Source organism: Anguilla rostrata, chromosome 2, assembly GCF_018555375.3.
Source record: "Anguilla rostrata isolate EN2019 chromosome 2, ASM1855537v3, whole genome shotgun sequence".
Lineage (NCBI taxonomy): Eukaryota > Metazoa > Chordata > Actinopteri > Anguilliformes > Anguillidae > Anguilla > Anguilla rostrata.
This window is the reverse complement of record NC_057934.1, coordinates 52,439,750-52,460,703: the sequence shown is the minus strand read 5'-3', so window position 1 is coordinate 52,460,703 and position 20,954 is coordinate 52,439,750. Positions and strand designations below refer to the sequence as shown.

Genomic DNA, 20,954 nt, shown 5'->3' with positions numbered 1-20,954 from the left:
GTCTTGCTATCTCCTTATCACCTTGTGACTGTTTTCAGGAAGAAAATGACAAAAGCTTTGGAGGGCAGACAATAGGGATACACATGTGTCTCCTGGCAAAAGTTGTATCTGATCACAGACTTTGATAAGGACACACTTCAAAGCAGTATTATTAAACTTTACCTGCCCCATTTTCATCAGAGCAGTCTTTAGTCTGTGTTGACAGGAAGTAGGGTTTTTCCGAGCGACAAAGGGGCAGCTTTCCAGAACAGATGTGCAAATTGGGATCTCTCAACCCTTCTGCTGTTCAAATCACGCAAGTTCAAGAGTTGCAGGTTCATTCCTAACTAGTGAGAATCTTTTTTTAAGTAATAGGAAGCAAAAAGTGTGAATGAAACAAAGGGAAATGAATCACATCCCCCAAAATCAATGGAAGTGTAATTCAGTGTAATAATCAAAAACAATGTTTACATCCATGTTAAAGGTGGAGGTTTTAGAAGACTGTGATGATGTAATATTCCTTCTCTTTCAAGTTATGCGTGGGTGTATGCACTACAGCTTAAGTTCAAGAGGATTTCTCCTCATTGACAGTGACACGGTGTGAAACACTTTACAGCCTCGCATGGTATCTGTAATTACTGCTGCAACACAGGTAGTAAATTCTATATTGTAAGGCCCTCTGACCCCTAGGGACAGAACACATTTTTTTCCTGTTTTGTGTCTGGTTTCTCAAGGAGCTCTTATCAAACTGAAAACTGGCTGCTTGTCAGAAATTTACAGGATTATTCTTTTTGGGAGAAATTCTGACTAATTTTTAATAATGATTAAAAATACCATAAACACTCATAGACAAATATTAAGGTTAGATTAAATTCAGTTTATAGAGAATCACCATTCAAAATAGAATTTATTCTAGGACTAGGCTTAATCACTGTCTGCAAAACAGGCCCCTAAAATAATATTAAATAACAAATGTGTTTCATAGTATTTAAATTGCTTCTGTATAGATGACCACCCATCGCCCATGCCTAAAGTGCCTCAAGTCTGTCACCACCTGGCTGGATAGTTCAAAGGATGGTCAGGCAAACAGTATTAAAGGTTTGACCCCAGCTGCATAAAGTTCTTCAGCCTAGACTGCCTGGTTAACCTGTAGGAGTGGCCAGAACATAGATGTTAAATACAAATGGGCATAGATCTGTTAGCAATTATGTGGTCATCCATTTCTGTGGCTGCTGTTGTTGGTAGTGTTTTTTTTTTTTTAGATTTATCTCTCTGAATAACTTAATTTCAGGTTGTCAAATATCCCCTGTCATGGGCTATTAATGTTAATTATGAAAGGGTAACAAATGACAGTATAAACACGGGATGGGCAAAACTCAGAAAATCATGAAACGTTACATGGTGCAAAAAAAGAGCTTACATGTTTAAACGACAAGGTTTGGTGTGGGGGGGGGGGGGGTTCTAAATGTTCTGCATTTTAAACTGACACGCTACATAAACTATATCCAAGATGTTCTTTTGAATACAAAGTTGCAAGTTGCAAAAATAGCCACAGAGCAGAGTTCAATGGTAAATACAGTACTGTTGCCTGTATAAGAGTGCAAATCGTGGAAAAGCGCCACATCATACGTAGCCTACAGAGCAGACAACTTAAAATGCAAGAGGATACAACACAGTAATAGTGTTGGGTTTACTTAAATATATAATAAATACATTTTATTTAAGTAACAATAAAGAAAAATCCAAGAAATCTTTCCTTTAATAAGAACAGAAACATTGCTGGTCACATGATAAATCTAAGCCAGAAAACTCTCAATGATGTTCACTGAGAATTAAATGCGATTGGGCTCAATCTGATACCATGATTGATACGTACATGGCTCATCACTCACAGTCACTGTCAAGTACAGTACATGCTTTTGCATCGTTCCAGTGCTGTTGTATGGAGAAAGTTAGCTCAGTGTTGGAAAGTTTACATGTGACATTATTTTCTAGAATATGCTCAAAGTGAGACCAAATGGCTCTTTTTTTTAGTTCCTTGTGAGGTGTTCAGAAATATGTCACGTGCACAAACAGATGCTACATTTTCACTTGAGAGCATATCACACACTCACTGAGCAGTCACAACCAACACCAGATGAGCAGTAATACGTTTAAACCAGAGACTGTAAAAAATATGGACAGGGCTACTGTGACGTCACCCATTGACTCTCCGTGGGTCTCTAAAACACGTTTTGAAGCTCAGTGGTGGGCGCGGCCATGTTGTCGATTTGGAGCCAAAACCATAGAGTTAAGTGGTCTTGTGATTTTTACAATGTGATTGACAGTCCGGTGCGGAAAAGCCCATCAACCTGAACGAACGATTGCAGAACGAACTTGAGGATAGCTGACTGTCTGCCGTTATGTTTTAAAATATATTATCAAATGTTTAATTTCCATCCGTGACTGTACTATATCATGTAATCACGTTATATGTATGACATTAATAATACAATTATGTTCAGTTATCTTCAATTTATGTTTCTCAGCAAAAACAAATATGCTTAGCTAGCATACCAGCTTGCCAGTGAGCTAGGTAGGCTGTACGTGGTTAGCTCACGCATTAGCAATATGAACCACAGGGGAAGAACATCGACTACACTGATGGTCAATCAATCAGAGATGTGTAGACTACTGGTGATTTGACTAGACTAATTTTCGTATAACTGTCTGGTAGACCTGCTGTTAACCGAGCAAGTTATCGTCGTAGGTTTTCGCCACAGTCAGTTAATGAGCCAGTAACTGCTACTAGCTACTCCTTTGCCGTTTGTGGTGTTCACTTGCTGGGTGACGCTAGCTGACCGATCGTTCGCAAGTCACTTTCTACCTAATAAAAATTAACACTGTCAGCGGTGATTAACAAATCTACCAAGTATTTTAATAACTGATTTGCAGGCGTGTAAATATGACAACGCACTTTGTACAGCAAGTTTTCCACCTGGTGCATGAAGACAAAAATAATGTGGGCTACATTGAATTTCTAATTATTATTAGGCTATTATTTCTTTTTTCTCGTAAATCATCAAAACCAATGGCGAAAACCCAATATACGCAAGGAGCCCCCAGGACCGATTCTGAGAACCACTGTCTTAAATGCTCTTGTCGGTCTCTTAAATGTTAAAAACATGTTCCTTTCTAAATGCCAGTCTTACAAAGATGGTTAATTTCGTTAAATTCTGTGTGATTTCATTGTGTGTTGTATGTTATTCAGCAAATAAACCTTAAGACTCTTAATTCGCTTTGTGAAACTGAAAATTGTGCAGTGTTTATCCCAAAATCGGGATTATAGTAGCTTTGTCACATGCGTGAAGTATGGCCCAGGTAGACATTTACGGAATGTACACGACTGACAAGCCGTCAAACACGTTTGACAGATTGAATATTTGCCGGTTAGGGTTAGCTAGCTAGTCAAATGGCTTGGTAGCCGAAGTTGCGAACTGTTTTAGCATAGGCTACTGGACTACCAAATATAGCAAGCTGATTACGCTTTCTGCCAACTAATTATTTGGTTAAGTAGGCTAAAGGTATATAAGGTATATATAATAGTAAAAATGACTCGGCTACCGAAAAACTTCAGAGGATGATTATTTTATGGTCGTCTACTGCAGCTGTAAATAGCACACGCCATAATGAAATCACTACGAAATGGCATGTCTGCATTTTCTGACTTCGCACAGGTGGACCGTGGTCGGAGCCGCAATGTCAAGGCCAAGAGGCGCCACCTCCCACCCCAGTGACCATAGACTGTGGCCACTACTGTAGCTTAGTCTTCCACAGTAATCAGGAAGTGATGCAAACTGTCATTGGTCCACAACAAATATTATAACAGTGCCCAAATGACACAATAAATCATGAAATCGACCCATGGACAGTCATAAGACTAATAAAATACACATATTGTGACTTTGTACTCATGAGAAAAAATTATTGACTTTGTATTTTGACCGCATTTGTACCATAGACTTACATGGAAACTGGATATGAAAACACCTATACTGGAGCCAACCGTAGTGGCGCTAGTAAGCAACCAGGAACAACAAGACCAGGAAATGAGCTTCAAAAACGAAGTCTGGTTTTGGCCGCTTGGTTTAGACACATGTTTATGACAATCACAGTGAGAATAGAAAAATCTGAAAGCAAATGGTAGTAAGTTATCATAATAATGATGGTGCTTAAAAATATGTGTTTAATCGTTTAATTTCGCTAAACTTTTAGCATTTATGTTAATGTATGGTGATTAAATGTTTAAAAAGTCACACTCCTAATACACACACACACACACACGGATACACACACACACACAAATATAGTTCTCTTTCCATTAATCCATTTAATTGTGTGCTATGGTGATCTCTTACAGCTATTTAATATTTGACTTTTTGCATCTCTATTTCAGAATCTGGAGAAAAAAATACAGGGGAAATGAGATCAACTCAGCTTTTGTTTCGTTACATCCACCTGCCTTTTTATCTGTGGTAGAGAATCTGCAGTTCGAAATGAACTACATAAAGACTTCATTGTGAGACATGAAGAATGCTTTGGCTAAACGTGAAAACATGTACACGTTAACCAACACACAGATCAGCTTTCAGTCTTGCAATCACGGAGAAACCAAGACAAAGAGGCCCTTTCTTTCCCTTAAAGTCTCCTGGACGAAGCATCAAGGTCCAAGAGCCATTGGAGGGCCTGACAAGAACCTGTTCAGTGTTACTCACTTTCACTGTGTCTCTTTTGGTGTCTCCCTCTGTACCTACTCTACTTGTTGATCCTTCCGTCTCTGTCTCTCAACCATGGCACCTCAGGTAAGAGCTGAAATGTCCATTCCTTAAGCAATTTTTCAACTACTTTTCAGCAGTTTCAATCATTCTAAATATTGTGATATTACAAAGTTTTAAGAAATGACCATATGACCTTGTGGTCATTTCAACATTTAATACAGTCCACTGGCTGTCTCCATGTGACATTGTCTGCTCTTATCAGACTTTGAATGTCAGGTTTATTCATATCTAAACCTACTCTTGCTGGGTGACTGTGAGCATTACTGTGACTTCACAATGCAAGACTGTTGTTCAAATCATATCTACGGCAGTAAGAAATGCAATACTCATACGATTTGGAATTTCTGACGTTTTTAAATTGCCATTAAAAGATTATATATCTGGAAAAGAATATATTTTTAGTGCTTCCACTGAGGTAACTGAGAGATTTATTGAAAGAAAACACAAACGCTAAATAAAGATTTGCCATTGTAATTAAAAAATTCCTTTTATAGTGCTAAGAGTTGTGCAGTGTGTTCATGAAAGCATTACACTGTGCTTTAAAATGGTTTTAGCTAGGCTGATATGCTATCTGGCCAGATGACTTATTAAAACTACATAGCTACACCAAGGCACCATTAAATCAAAAGAAAATATCTGTGCCATTTCAGCTATTGAAATTATGTGAAATAAAAGTGGAAACACAAATGTCGGAGTAAATTACAAATGCATCCCTACATGGTATTTCATAACCGGCAAACGATGTGTGTGTGTGTGTGTGTGTGAGAGAGAGTGTGTATGTGCAGTCACACTATGAAGTGCCTTTTATTATCTATCCAGGGTTTTCATAGATGTTAAAATAGAACCAATGCTGAATGTTGATGCGTAAAATTTCCTAACGTGACGTTACCTGACAAGTATACTTATAATCATAAATCTACAACACATAACCACAAATTAAAGGAGAAAAACTGCACAGAATTGGTGTTGGTCCGAAAGCTGCAGAGACTGCTTCAGGCAAGTGGTAAGCTCCCCAGCTCTGTTTTTGTCATCGCTTAACAAGCAGGAACTGTGAAGCAAGCATACTCACAAATCAGCACACAAACCTGCTGGTGCTGAAAGATGAAAATGCGCCTCTGCTCACACGTCTCCGCACCTCACCTGGAACTCCTTGTTCCTCCTCTGAAGACTGATATTCAGGGCCTCCTCCTCCTCCAGCTTACTGCTGGTAGCATTTATCTCCAGATCTTTCCTGCAGAATCGTCGGGGGGGGGGGGGGGGGGAGAAAAGTTCTATGAGCATTGACTCATTAATATATTTAACTTTACTGTAGTTGTAATTGAATACTACATTGTTAAAAAAAATATATATTGGACATGCAAAAGGGTTTTCACAAACAACATTCAAAATTTAATTTAAACAACACAGATTTAATTTAGCAGAACATCTAAATTTACTCTAAAAAAACAAGATGAAAACATTGGTGTGATAATTTATTCTTAATTACATTCTTCCTGGCTTTTAAAAAAGTGCTACACTGCATCACACAGCTGTTTTTCTCTCCAGAGAAAGCCTTGACTGGGCCTCTGTTTAAACAGTGCATACTGGCAGGTTAGGGCTTTACTGGAAATCTGGGAAAAACAGGCATCCTCCAGGGCCTGTTCTCATCAAAGTGAAGATAACAGTGCTCTCACAACAGATATCATGTAAGCATCTGTTTTTCAGCTCGCTAGCCCAAAGGAGCACCTAGATTGAAGTGATTGAAGTGAGCAACACAATCTTTGTGCATGTCTATGGAACAACAAGCCCTTTTTAACCATGAGAAGATTTTGTTCTACTGTGAAAGTCAGATTTGATTCAGGACAGATGCATTTGTAGTTTTTAAATGGATATTAATATCATTTTGAAAGTATACTACAATATACTAGGTATTTTAACGCAGGCTTTGATATAATGAGCAGCAATTCAGCAGATGAGCACTGGGAGTAATACTGTTTTGTTAAGTCTGGAAATAACAGATTATTTTCAAGAACACTGGGTGAAAAGTATTGCTATTGATACAACAGAAGAAGGATGCTTTCATAAAATCAATTTGTGACCATGCAACATTTTATATGAGAAATAGCTTTTTAAAAATGTTTCATATTATACGTTTTAATCTCTCTGCATTTAATTGTGGATCAAGGGGACATTTCATAATAATACCAATAACTGAGTTGAGAAAATCCTTTTGTAGAGCAGGAAGGATGTTCTAAGGATTGACAGTGCAAATTTCAAGCACACTTTTGCTTACATTGAGGACTATGACTCTACCCTCATTATGGTATGGTCACCGTCACCATTCATATATCAAAGAACTATTGCCCCAGCATAAGGTAAATGTGTACTGAGGCAACGTCTATTACATGAAGTATGTTATAAGTTTTATTTGAAAATCTATCTTCTCTGTATAGGAAATAATTATTTTGAAGCTCAGCAGAAAATGGTCAACTAATAAACAATTTTACTTGACTAATATACTGAACATATAATTAAAATTTTCATGTGTTTTTGTCTCTTATATATTAATATTCTTTACAGATATCCAAACGCATGCAGAGAACATATCACTGGCATAATCATTAACACTTCTCCACAATCTTTTTATTTTTATTTTGCAGGCTCTCAAACTGGACCTCTCACCTTTTGATGACCTCTTCCAGGCTGCTCTTCATCTTCGCCATCTCGCCGAGGTTCTCCATGGTCATCTTGCTGTCCCCCTCCAGCTTCCTGCGGCTTTTCTCTAGGTCGCTCCTCTGTTTCCTCTCCTGCTCCAGTAGGTACTCCAGCTGAAAAGGAGTTTTCCCAACCCATGATTCCCCGGCGATGGACAGGGCAGCCGATGTGTCTCATGCAGAGAGGGTGGGGGCAATGTGACAGTCACCGTAGTGGAATGTTGAGCAAAGGGGTTGAGCAAGCCGCTCTCTTTTGTGAGAGTCAGTAATACCACCTGGATCACAAAGCTGGTGAGGTCGACACATTTACGAGTAGGGCTGTTTAAATTAAGATGTATGCACAGTGATTCAGTGCGCAAAAAACCTGCACAAGGCCTTCATGTTTTAAAGTTCTTTCAAAGGTTTATAACAAACGGATGCAAACAGGTCAAGCATTTATCACAGTGAACAGACTGGGATGATAAGTGATCCTTGCTCTTTCTTTATTTAGCTATATTTGCTTTGAGATCTGTAACCAAACGGAGCAGTGATGATGCAACATAGTTCCAAGGGTGAGTAAGACTTGGGAAGCTTACTAACAAAATTAACATTATAAAATTCATATTTATACTTTAAAACAAACAATTTGGATTACTTTCATCATAGTCACAGAACTACAGCAATGAATTACTGTTTATACTTCTACACATAAATAAAATACTGCACTGGACAAACTGAAGGGAGCAGTTCTCTCCCACTTGAGAGAAAATCCCCATCTGTATCTGGCAGTTGGGATGGCTGCTATATGTGACATTTGAAAAGTTTATATTCTATTTCCTTATGTCAATATATAGCATAGACTTTAAAGTAAGCATCCAATTTTGGGTGGGCTGGCCATAAGCCATATACATTTACCGTGTTGGTAAAGAAAGGTTGACATACACGTACAGTAATTGTACAGAAATAGTACAGATTATTTTAAAATATACTCACATCTTCTGCTTGCACCTGTAACTTGGCCTTCTCTTTGGTTAAGAGGTTTACTGTCTCCTCCTCAGACTGCAGGTCTTCAATAGCTTGCTGTGACAAATTAAATCAAAATTATTTTTATGGCTTTAACTTTCAAATTTATAATGTTCCAAGGCAAAGCAAAGTATTGAAAGGCCAGAGATATTGAAGCCCCCCAGCATATACGTATCTGTCCTAAGTGGTCTTGAGTTTCATCACAAGTACCATCACTGTAACATAAACACACACATTTTTGCGCATCTGCAATCAATTCGGGGTGTTCGAGCCATGCAATATTAATCCAATTACACAACGGTGAGGAACCAGAACCTGGAACCAGATCTCATCTCAATATCCATGATCCATGATCTTTTAAATTGAAGTGATACTTCATATCACACTGCTTGCAGAGTAAGTGTCACAGCCCTTGAGCCTGTGAATGTATTTATGGAGCAGTTGGAAGGGCAGTCGGCAACTAAACTAAATCACAGGGACAGATTTAATGAAAATCTATTTGCTACTGTTATGCATCTGGCCTGAATTAGTGAACAACTTTCTGTAGCCATCAAGACCAGCCATAATGGGCAGGGAGGGCAAATTGCTTTATTTTCTTGAGCAAATGTAACATGCTACATTGTTTTGAAAGTGCCGCAGGAATGTGCAAAGAGTGGGAGCAGATTTAATACAGGCCTGGGGTTTGGTTGCTCATATGGTTTGATTTTTCTCAGGTTATGTTTTCTTTCCTGTCAGTTTTAGTTAAACACTTTCATTTCATAAAATATATTGATCGCAAAATAAGGATTCCATCCACTTTATAGTGTGGCTATATTTATCAGTAAAAAGGAATGGATAAATAAATAAGTGGCAAATTGAGACTTCAATGGACCTGTGCCGCAATCTTTGGTACATTCCTTATAAAAACAGAAAGATTATGAAGAATCAAGAACAGCTTTCTATCCTTTGACTGTCTTTTGGTATACTATGGGTCATAGAATTATCAGAATAAATTATCAGAAGAATGATATCAACCTCAGCCTCACCATCCAGATAAAGAGGTATAATTTAATTTGCCGCTAAGTAACCTTGATATCTAGCATATTATATCGTCAGAACATATTGTATCTGCCAGATGGGCGAGCTTGCGGCCACACAGATGTCATCAGCTGAATATTTACTGTCCCCTTGGTGTGACCCTGATACTGCAGCATCATTGGAAATCCCAAAACCAAACAATTAAACATCTGCTTCAGCACACTGTAAAATCACAGACAAAAAACATGCGCACACACAGATGCACATGTACAAACACTCCCATGTACACTAAAAACAGATACATATGGCACACAAAGAACTTTCAATACCTTGCATGCCAGAGTCTGTTTGTCACTGCAAGGTATGAAAATAGGACAGGAAGCTTTACCACTGGTATTGAATTAATCACATTTGTTTCCTATTCTGCGATTTTGCAAAAGATAAATAGAAAACTGTGAACCTATGTTAAGTTTGCTTCTAAAATGTTTCAAGCCCAGGTACTACAGTCAATGGATCTGAGAAGCCAACTGGGCCAGGTCTGGTAATGTAGTATTCTCTGTAAGCACACAGGTTCATTGTGGTGTCTTACCCTCTCAAATACTATAATGTGAAAAGATTCTGGGTTTTCCCCTTTTGTTGTGTGACCAAAAACTCAGCTTAAAGACGCCTGTTCTTATGTCTTCACAGATTTATAGAGAACACACACAGCACAGGGAGGCACACATTCGTGTTTTTTGCTAACAGCTAAATAGCTCTTTTTTATGACAAGGCAGTGAGGGTTTGCATAGCTGGGATAAAATTCTCAGTTTACCACAAGGTGACCACAGTTGGCAACACATCAAAAGAGAAACATTATCGCTACTGGAATCACCGCTGCCAAAGAATTTTTTTCTTCTTCCATGACTACGGAAACAGGGTGTATCTTATTATCAAAGTAGATGAACTGGGTCACCAATGCCAATTGTGGCAGTGATGAATTACACATCTATTTTCCATTGAGGAGAAGAGATCCACTAATATCCCCTATCTTCTATTTCACGTGTTGAAAAGAAAAAGAAAAACGGACCAAAAAAAAAACCTTTTGTTATAAATGAAGTCGTATGACTTCTAAATGCAATGATAATAAACATAAATAATATCTATAATATTAAGTAAATCAATGAATGTAATAATATAATTTGAATTTAACATTAAATTCACTGTTAGATGTCAATGTCGTAACTGAAGGAATCACTTAGTAGTAGTTAAGATTATTTCATGTAGTGTCAGTCATAGAAGAAGCCAACATTTCATCAGGATAAATAAAACTTCCCTCCTATCATAGATTATAATACGCTCCATAAATTTTTAAACAATTTGAAAATAGTATTAACTCATGCCCATTAAAATTTCAATAGCGTTTTAAAATGTTATGCCAGTTTATCAAGACAATCATTCAAGTCCAGGTACACTGGCAACATATAAATTACTGGCCATTTTAAATGTCTGTACATAGACTATGAATCAATGAAACAAAAAGCCAAAGCTCTAGCATCGTTATATTCATCACTAGATAATTAGCTTGTGCTATCCATTATTCTATCAAGTCAGCTATCTGGTTGGCAAGACTTTGGGCATGCTGAGAAAGCTAGTTAGAATCATTTGATATATGCTGTACAACTTGGGCATACCTAGCTCACCTAGCTTGACCCTAGCAAGCCAGGTAGTGAGCGAAACAGTCAGTGGCCATTGGGGACAAGTGGCCCCATCAAGCTCGACTGATGTCACAGGAAGAATGATTTTGTTCACATACTGCACACATTGTTTGATAGACACTGCAGCTCTTTCTCACCTGGCTCAGCTCCACCAGGTGTTCCTTCTCTTTCTGCAACTTCTGTATAACGTCTTCTCGCTGCGAAAGCTCCGCTGACAGCTTCTGGACATTTAAGTCTGAAGACTAGGGAGGACAAGGAAAACCAGATATTTAAAATAATATAATTTCACCATTCAGTTATGTGTATACATGTGCATGGTGGCTCTTGGATGGTGTTCCCAGTGCAGTGACAAGTAGGGCTGGGAAAGTTGCATAGTGACAAGTACACTGACAAAAAATGTCTGTCTTAACAAATGTTTTAGTCTTGTAATGAGAATCTTATTTGTTTGTATTTCAAGTAGAAAATATTGACTTGTTTTAGGTTACTGTTTGCTTGACAAGAGAAATCTGCTTACTCTATCTTGAAATGGCAATATTTTTTGTCTTAATTAGCTAAAAAGTAATAGAAATACAATTTAAAGTCTGAATATACTGTAAGACTAAAATACTTGTTGAGATTGACTTTTTTAGTTTTGCAGTGTAATAGGAAAGAAGAACTCCAGTCCACAGACCCAACTTCATTACAAAATTGAAACTCCAACAGTCCATCAGGTACCTGCAGCCTGCCTGCACAAGTTACATAATGTGTAAAATTCCCTGCCACAATGGTGGCACAGCTCATTTGGGAAACAGCGAAGTGGTAGCTAGAGGGTAGAAGTGGGCAGTGTGCAAATCACTGCTCTACTGCTGTCCCAAGAATGTGGCAGTGAAGGGACATAGTTAAGGCTGAGCATTCCAGGTTGGGGAATAGGTGAAAAAACTGCTTTAAACTATAAAAACAAAACAAAAAAAAGTTTGATAAATGAAAGTGTTGATTTAACGTAATCAGATAGCCCTCAGGCAGATCTAAGGGTGGCTCTATCATAGAATTTAGACACAAGTACAATGCATGCTATTATAGAAGTTCTGTGGTGATGACATTTTTAAAAAATGCAAACAGAAATCTTTCCATAGAGCAAATGCCTCCCACAATTACAGTAATATCTCCGATCTCCACAAAACAAGATTTTAGTGAACATAAATCTGTGACTTTAGCTGTGAAATCCTTGGTTGCTAATCAATGGATACAGTGCCTGAGGGTATCATTTTTTCCTTACAGATTATACATCTGGAGGCTGCCAAGTGATATATCCCATTGACTTGTTCATAGTGCTATTTTCATCGAGGAAGAAATCTGAACGGTGCCAGTGCTGCCTGTGGTTTCAGTTGACAGGACGTGCCCAGTCTCACCACTCAGAAGTTGGCTAATGCAGTTACAGTACGGCAGCATTTAAACTGGGGGAATGAAGCTAGGGGACAGGTCCACAAACAAACTTCACATTGCCAATACCAAAGTGTATGCTTTGCAGCTTATGTACAGTAGGTATGAGCCATTGCAGTGTTAATTCAAGTAATTAAAGCACATTAAAAACATTATTTGGAAAATAAAATTGCTATTGACATTGCATAATCTGTAACCCTCCTTGCATTTAGCACATACTGATGAAAAAGAAAGATTTTTACATTTCTGAATCCTTAATGAATGCTATACACATAGCATACTATTGCTTTGTTGTAAACTCAGCAAGTCTGTAAGTACTCATTTAGTTTACTTCCTGTAAGATGATAACTGGGTTGTCTCAATATGGCTTGCTTTTGACAGTGATACTCACATTAAAACCCAAGTCAACATGTATGGTTTGAATGATGGCCAGTTTATATTAGAGAAGGCCATTTTCCACAGTATGTCCATGTCATCTTATACCAGAGAAAAATAAACATGGACGTTATTGTACCAAACATGAAATTAAATTAGCTAACAGAAGCCAATACCACACAAAATATCCTACATTCTTCAAAGAACAATAGTACAATTGTTCTTTTTCTCAGACTTATCACTTTCCGGAACCTAAAAGTATACTCCAATTAATAGAAAAATGATACATCTGTCGTCCTTGGAGGAGGGAAATATTTAGCAGTGCACATAGTTTTAGTCTACTCCATTACTGCAAGCACATGTACTGTCAATTGAAAATTGCCTTCTCACTCTTATCTATTTTGGAAGGCTCAGACCTAGATCTGACTCATGATTTCACACTATCAGTCAGGGACAATTTCACAAGAACTTTCACAAGTTTATTTTTGCAACAGATCACTGAATTTCTTCTCTCTTTTTGATCTTTATGCATTTGAACAAAGAACAGAATCCCCTTGAGAAGAAATATACTGCTAAATGCAAAAGTATTAACAGTGGCATCATTTATGTTGCTTTAGCTCTGTATTCAAGCACATTGGATTTGAAATGTCACAATGAATATGGTTTGAATGCAGACTTCAGCTTCAGTTTTAATTCAAGGGTGTTTACATCCATATCAGGCGATGTGTGTAGGAATTACCAATCTTTGTATACACAGTGCCCCATTTTAAGGGTGAAAAATTAATTGTACAAATTAACATAACTTATATAACTAAATTATATGGCATAATATTTCAGAGCAGGATTCTTTATAAAACAGCAAATACTGGAGTTTAGAATGTTCCATTTGACAGAATCGATTCTGAACTCATGGAGGATGTCAGAGGCAGTTTAGATTTGAGATTAAGTTGCCCATAAGGTCATGAAGTGAGTCATGCATGTAGTAATTAAGATAGATATTATGAAATGGACATGTCAACTGGATTAATTAGGTAGTTATTTATTTATTTATTTATTTATTTTTACTTTCTTTCATTCTGGCTTCTTCACTTTTTTATTTCTTTCTTTCCATCTTTCCAGTGTACCCAAATGAGCAACCACATGTAATTCCAGACAATTATCCTTTTGACAGTACAATATCTCAACACCCACCACCAGCAGAAACAGTTCACCGCTAAAAAGCAGGACTGCAAGGTACAAATTACAAATCTTACAAATGTGACCCAGATAGAAAGAACTTTAGACCAACTACCTTAACTTCAAAAAGCTAGGCATTCAAAGCAAGAAGAAAACTGCAAAACACAGCTGAAAATATGAAATCATCAAGGCACAGACGAATCAGTCGTGCAGTGAGAGAATGAAAAGTGTGCGAGTGCTGTGTGTATCTAAGGGCACGGCTGAGTGAGCATGGAGCCTCCTACCTGCTTGTCTTTCTCCACCGAGCCCAGCGTGTTCTCCAGCTCCTCCAGGTCACGCCTCAGACTGCAGCACTCAGCCTCCAGCCGGTGTCTCTGCACTGCCAGCTGGGCTGCGCAGCCCTCCTCCTCCTCCAGACGCTCGCTCAGACCTGCCACCTGCACCTCCAGCTCCCTCTTGGCCTTGGTCAGCTGGGCACAGCGCTGCTCTGTGTCCTGCAGGCTCTCCTGTCCCTGGTGGAGGAAGCAGGGCATGAGGACTGGGTTGCCATAGCAGGGGTGCAGTTTTCCCACAAATGGACATGCATATGCACACAAAGATGACATACAGAAACACACACACATATTGGCATACATATACATGCACACACATGCGCGCGCACACACGTGTGTGCATACACACACATACACACAAACACCAAAAACATGCAAACACTCTCACCACATGCATACATACTCACACTCATCAGAATGTTCAGCCATACAGATGCTGAAATCTGCAAACCTTCCACACACTGGCTCACAATCACACATATTACAGTGCAAGAAAAGTCAAAAAGGCATAAATCAGGGATCCAGGCATCTTTGGAAATGCAACTGAAAGCGTTCTTTGTAATCTCATATTTAGCTCCAGGTTACCAAAGATTATATGACAACAATAATAGACAACAAAAAATAAAGCTGTAAGTTTGCTTTAAATGAAAAACTGACTGGATAATCCAGATGTGAAACAATGAGCCAATTCTTAAATACAGTCAACACAAAAAAGGCTTGAGCATTCTGGTTATGCATTTCTCTAAAAATGCATGGTCTGGTAAACAATTCAGCTGTTTTGTGCCCACACAAGTTTGAACTAATCATCACAGTGAAAATAGCCAGGACAAGCTTAATAATATACTCCAATCTAAGGGAATTTCAGAGACTGCAACTTTCATTGTGTATATCTCTATATAAATGTGCTTCCTCTTTGTTCGATGTCCTACTTTTCTATTTTTTCCCTTTCTTTTCTGCTTTTCTTTTGCTCTCCATAGTCCTTTTTTGGTCGGCAAGATGCCAAAAAAGAAATATAAACAAAAAGACACTCCCCATAGCCAAAAATAAAAAGGGAAGAGAAGTGCACTTGGAATTCAGACTGCTACACAGTTTTAACCTTTGCAGAAACTATACAGTATGATTCCAATGCTCTTTGCTAGCTGTTCTATCTGCTCCTTGCTTTTAGCAAACCCCAGCGATAAGTGGTTCACATTGAAATCAGTAGTAAGCTTCTACCCTAGTAAACAAATGGCATATCCTATATAAACAATGCAAAATAACAAAACAAGAACAGGAAACTCACAACTGTCACAGACTGGTAAAGTTAAATCAGCAAGGAAAATAAAATTAATACTATACCCTTATTAATTCAGAAGAGATACTTATATCAACAGTTGATATTTAGGAGAAAAAAATACATTGCTTCAGGCACTGCCCAAAAGGTTAACTTCCCCACTTTACAGAAGAGGGAGCATAAGACCATGTACCAGAAGACCACAAACTGTAGCTGATGTTTCCAGTTACAGTGCAGTCCTCCTGAATGTGCTTTCACAAGTGGCTGCCGACTTTTACATTCCTGCTTCCCTTTTTTTTCATTTTTCACTCCAATGTATGTCAGCAAGGGACATGTCAAGTTACAGCAGTCATCGGCCGTCCAGGTAAAACTCCAAGGAATACAGTGTAAGAAAATGACATTCAGCCATGCCAGGTATGCACGCTCACATACATACATGCTAATACATGAACACATACACACGCCACACACACACCTGAATTCACATACATACACACACACACACACACACACACACACACACACTGCACAGGTACCTACAGCTGCCAAGCGCTCTTGCAGGGTCATACTAAAGTTATCCCAGTCCAGGTCCTCCGGTTCCGGCTCCAGTTGCAAACCATTGGTCTCTTCGGAACCATCTGAGAGGGAGTGGCACCTCTGCCGTCTGGTTATGAGTTTTGACATTTCCCGCACACGATGCCTTCTGCTCTCCTGAGGCCCCCGGCAGTGGGCTCTTCCGTCAGCTCAGCGAGAGTTAACTGCGGGGGGGGGCTGCGCCAGAGTGCCGTGCACGCACGCTTTGTCCGACCGACAGCAGAAGAAGGGCTGCGCACGGCAACCGCGGAAAAAACGCAGCAGAACAGTAATTTACTCTTTCGCCTCCCCAGGGCAGCACCAGCCAGCGAGCTCCGTCTCACCCTCTACCGCAAACCCTGCTCTGTTTGAAGTCCGCACCTTCTCTTTCTCTTCGACTCCCTCTGCTCTTGCATCCCCCCCCCCCCCACCTCTTCACAAACACTTCTTTCCTCTCAATCAGCAGCTGTCTCTTTGCATTGATCTCTCTCTGCGAGTACTGCTGGGAAGCAGCTGAGAACACAATGCTTTCTGCTGTGCCACGTTTTCCCCTGGCTCTGAAGGCCCTCCCTAGCCTACAGTCCAAGACTGCACCCACGCCACAACTGCCGCTCCCCTCCACACACAGGTGTCCCTTTCCTCTGACTGTGGGTCCACCAAGTTCCCCTGAGGGCATGGTGTAGGGTGACTTATTGTCTGAAAGGGTTTAGCATCTACAGTTCATCATTAGTAACAAGAGCCTAATGTTCATACAATCACTCAATCCCCTCGCCTTATAAAATAAAATGCAAAATACACAATGGTAGTATTCCCATAAGATCTAACTTCTTTTTTTTTTCATTTCATTTAACAGAAAGATCTTTGTGTATACCCACACATTTTGGACACTGTCATGGCATTATTCTACCAATGCAAAGACATGGGAGATATTGTACATAAGGTCTAATGTTCTGTATGAATTACCAGCCTGTAGGCATACCACAAAATTTGCGACAAGGCAGTATTTCACATATCTGAATCCATATTTGCCACACAAACACTCACGCATGCATACACAGACACACACACACACACACACACACTCATATATGTACATACACACACACACACACTCATATATGCACATACACATTCACACACAAATTAAAACACAAAACACTGAAACAAATGGATTATTTACATTTGGCTAGATTTAGAAGTTCTTTGATATCAGGTCATGATGATATCAAAATGAGTAGGTAGCAATACCATAGTGGTCTTCACTTATTCAACAAAATGAGACTTAAAGTGCACTTCTAACCAACTATCCCTAACATTATCTAATGCATGTAAAGATCTCCTCTAAGGCACCATCCAATAGCAGTGCCAAAAATCTAAGGTTCTTTTCAGTCTGTTGATTAGCTGTATCACACCATTGAGGCCATTTTGGACAAAGGAAGGCAGCTATTTTTGACTTATAGTAAAAAGGAATACAAACATTCACAATAACCCCATAGACTCGGCCATTCCTTTCACTCTCAGATTCCATTGAGAATTCCACAGAAACAACACAGAAGAGCTCCATTATAACACTGCCCAAAAACAGCACCCACGTGTTGAACAGAGCCATAAACAGACCACGCTCAAGCTGCAATAAACACACAGTGGTGCAGATTCCCCAAGAACTGCACCATTTCACATAACTTACAATTCCTACAGCCAGAGTGGATGCACAGCAATGGAAGAGTAAACACATTTATTTAAAAAAACTATAAGCAGAAAAAACCACTGTTGGGGCTGTGCTAAGCTAAAACCTCAGTCGCTTGTGGGGTGAAATGGAACACAATCCTGGCACTTCCAGGGTTCACTCTGGCTGCCAGACCCATAGGGCGGCAGACAGTAAGTCAGGGCATCGTTCTGTGAAGGTGGGTTTCACACTGCACGGTTTCCCAATCTCAGTGTGCATGAGTGACTCCCCTCCTGGATCAGGCACCTGCAGTCTGCATAAGTGGTGCACCCTTCCCGTGTAATGTCTACAGAGCTCATATGATGGACTGCAAAAAGAAAATAAGCCGTGGCTGGCTAGACACATTTGAAAAGATGTCTATGCTAGCCTGCCCTTTCTGTAAGCAACAGTAACAGTTGCAGTGATAGGACAGCCCTCTGAATATAATTTCACAATTTTAAACTAGGATGAAAAATAGGGGATAAAAAAACATCTGTTACTGATGCTCAGACTCTAAAAACTACTGTGGACTCCTGAGAATATTTTCATTTAATTAATTAATCTTGACACAAGTCCCAATTAAAAGTAATCAGAAGCCAGAGAGACTGCATATGAAGAGAGCCATGCTGAGGCAGTGGGCACACACGAGGAGCAGGTAATCTGAGGACATGGAGAATCCCTCAGGAGTAGCCAGTGGGTGGAGATTTCACACAGAGGGGGCACCTGTCTCAGAAGAAAGGGCATTATCCGCCGGGCTCAAATGCTTTTTCTTGGAAGAGTCCTTGCTCAACCTTTCCAGAGATTTATCTCCATCAGAAGAGCAAGCGGAGGAATTGGATCACCTCAAATTAGATTTAGGACCAGCTCCCTGGGCAGTGAGAAAATATCAGAGTCACAAAGCGGAAAAGGTTGAAGGTTCAGATGGAGCCTCCAGTTATTTTTTCAGGGGCAGAGGAGACCAATACGAAAGCAAATGTATGCAGAGTATTTAAAAAAACAGTATTCCTCATTTCCCCTTACCCATCTGTGTTCTGCTGCCTTTTAGAGCCATTCAACCATCAGCACTTAACTCCTAAAGCAGATGACACTGCTCTCTTCACCTCCAGTTTCCAGAGGCCAAAATGTACTTCACCGCTCCTAATGTGGGGAAACTATTTCAAATCGCCACGGCCTACTCATTACTGCTCCTGCTACTATTCATTTAATTGTCACTGTGCTCTGTCCAAGTTTCTGGTGTTCTCAATGTGTAACTAACTGTCTGTGTCTGCAAATAAATAACAAGAAAATAATTAAGAATCTACTGCTTACCGCATGCTCAATGACACGCAAGTTTACTGATTAATATACACTTCATATATGAAAGCACAGTTACATATACACTGCATATACAACACGCTTTATTCAAGAGTTGTGTTTCTGGGAAGGTTACTAAAGGAAGAAATCAAATGGCCTTTAATGAACCTCTTGACATCATTGGCCAAAAGAGTAATAAATCAATTCAATCTACTGCAAACATTCTGCTGAGTAAGTTTCACCAAATCCTTTGGCTTGATTTCATTAAGGATGAAAAATGCGTCATTGTGGTCCACCCATAAATCGGAGTAGTTGAAAAGCAATTTAACAGCATTAAAATGTAGACTTGGTTGAACATGCATTGAGGGATCCACATCTTTTGGTTTTGCAGAAACTAGTTCAGTGAGCTGAAAGTATGAACACTGAATTATAAACTTACAATGTGTTAATACTTCCACAATATCAACGGGGGTCTCTCTTTTCTCACAATAAATGATTACTTTTTGTTGCTCTTAATCCAATAAAAGCAGGCAAGGGTTTTTGTGTTATCTGAACTATATGGAATACATCTTTCATCGGTGAAAAAAAGAAAAAATAAACACATGGTTGTGCAAACCCCTGGAAACCCTTCGTTTATTTTGAATCGGGAGTTCAAGGGGGAATAAAAGGATTTGGCAACATTGTCTGAGGTAAAATATCCATGTAAAAGAATGATTATTTTAAAATTTGGCTTTTAATTCTAAGATTATGGACTATGTGAGACATAAAGCCACAGTTACTCATCCATCCCAGTTTGAAAGCATAAGAGCAAAGCATATATGAGCAAAATATACAAATGGTACATTTGTATATAATTAATTTTTTAAGGGTGGAAGGAAAATGTGCTCAGCCCATGAATACAGCAGAAACAAGTTCCATGTGTTCCATTCAACCTTTGTAGAATATGAGGACACCAGAAGGGGAGGAGGGGGTTATTATTGTCAACTTAAAATTCACAAAAATACGATTCACTTCTGTTAAAAGATGCTTCAAATGCATTCTGACACAGGTCACCGTCTGGACTGTGAGACTGAAACGCCTCCAGCCGCAGCACAGCTGATCCCTGCCGAGGCTGGAGTATAACAAGAATGAAGAGAATGACAAATGTGTTTCCAGGAAAGATGGAAAAATTACATCGCGAGTGGGGACGCGGGATCCATTTTACGGCAGGTCACTTTCTTTGTAACAAATCAAAAGGCCTCGCAATGGGAAGTCATAGGTTGGCTGCTTGCAGACCATCTCCTGAGGAAACCTTGTTTTATTCATTTGATTTTATTCATAGATATTGAAGCCCATTGCTAAAGGAGCTGCTGACTCCCTGCCCCAGAAGAGGCCAGATCAGAGGGAGAGATAATGGTGGAGTCAAAGCCTGTACATTTGGTAGTGATTCAGAACAGTTCACAGTTAAGCGGCTGTGTAAAACACAATGATCTCCAGTGCCTCTACAGAAAACAACATTTCTTCATCTTTTGCAGCTAATTTTGTTGAAAAAGGCTCACTCACAAGGCAGCATGCTCACTCCAAGGGACCTTAGCTTCAATTAATTCATTTGAATCTGGCACAATAA

The 20,954-nt window shown here is 39.3% G+C and overlaps 1 protein-coding gene and 1 long non-coding RNA gene across 3 annotated transcripts in view; one reads left to right on the top strand and one right to left on the bottom strand.

The window, feature by feature from the left end:
• LOC135248415 (myosin-16) overlaps positions 1-20,954 on the bottom strand; it is a 53,985-nt gene that overhangs the window by 17,924 nt on the left and 15,107 nt on the right. The window contains exons 1-6 of one of the 2 annotated variants that reach the window (XM_064323041.1): positions 16,318-16,773; positions 14,457-14,684; positions 11,340-11,444; positions 8,462-8,548; positions 7,458-7,603; positions 5,937-6,027 (exon numbers count right to left, since the gene is read on the bottom strand). In XM_064323041.1, the coding sequence (XP_064179111.1) occupies positions 5,937-6,027; positions 7,458-7,603; positions 8,462-8,548; positions 11,340-11,444; positions 14,457-14,684; positions 16,318-16,461 (801 nt within the window). In that variant the 5' untranslated portion in view covers positions 16,462-16,773. Of the gene's footprint in view, positions 1-5,936; positions 6,028-7,457; positions 7,604-8,461; positions 8,549-11,339; positions 11,445-14,456; positions 14,685-16,317; positions 16,774-20,954 lie in introns of those variants that run through there. The other variant, XM_064323040.1, reaches the window with a different exon arrangement.
• On the top strand, positions 4,467-12,756 carry LOC135248419 (uncharacterized). The gene is made up of 4 exons (XR_010328421.1): positions 4,467-4,820; positions 7,436-7,590; positions 7,980-11,912; positions 12,460-12,756. It is a non-coding gene; the product is annotated as an uncharacterized LOC135248419 (long non-coding RNA).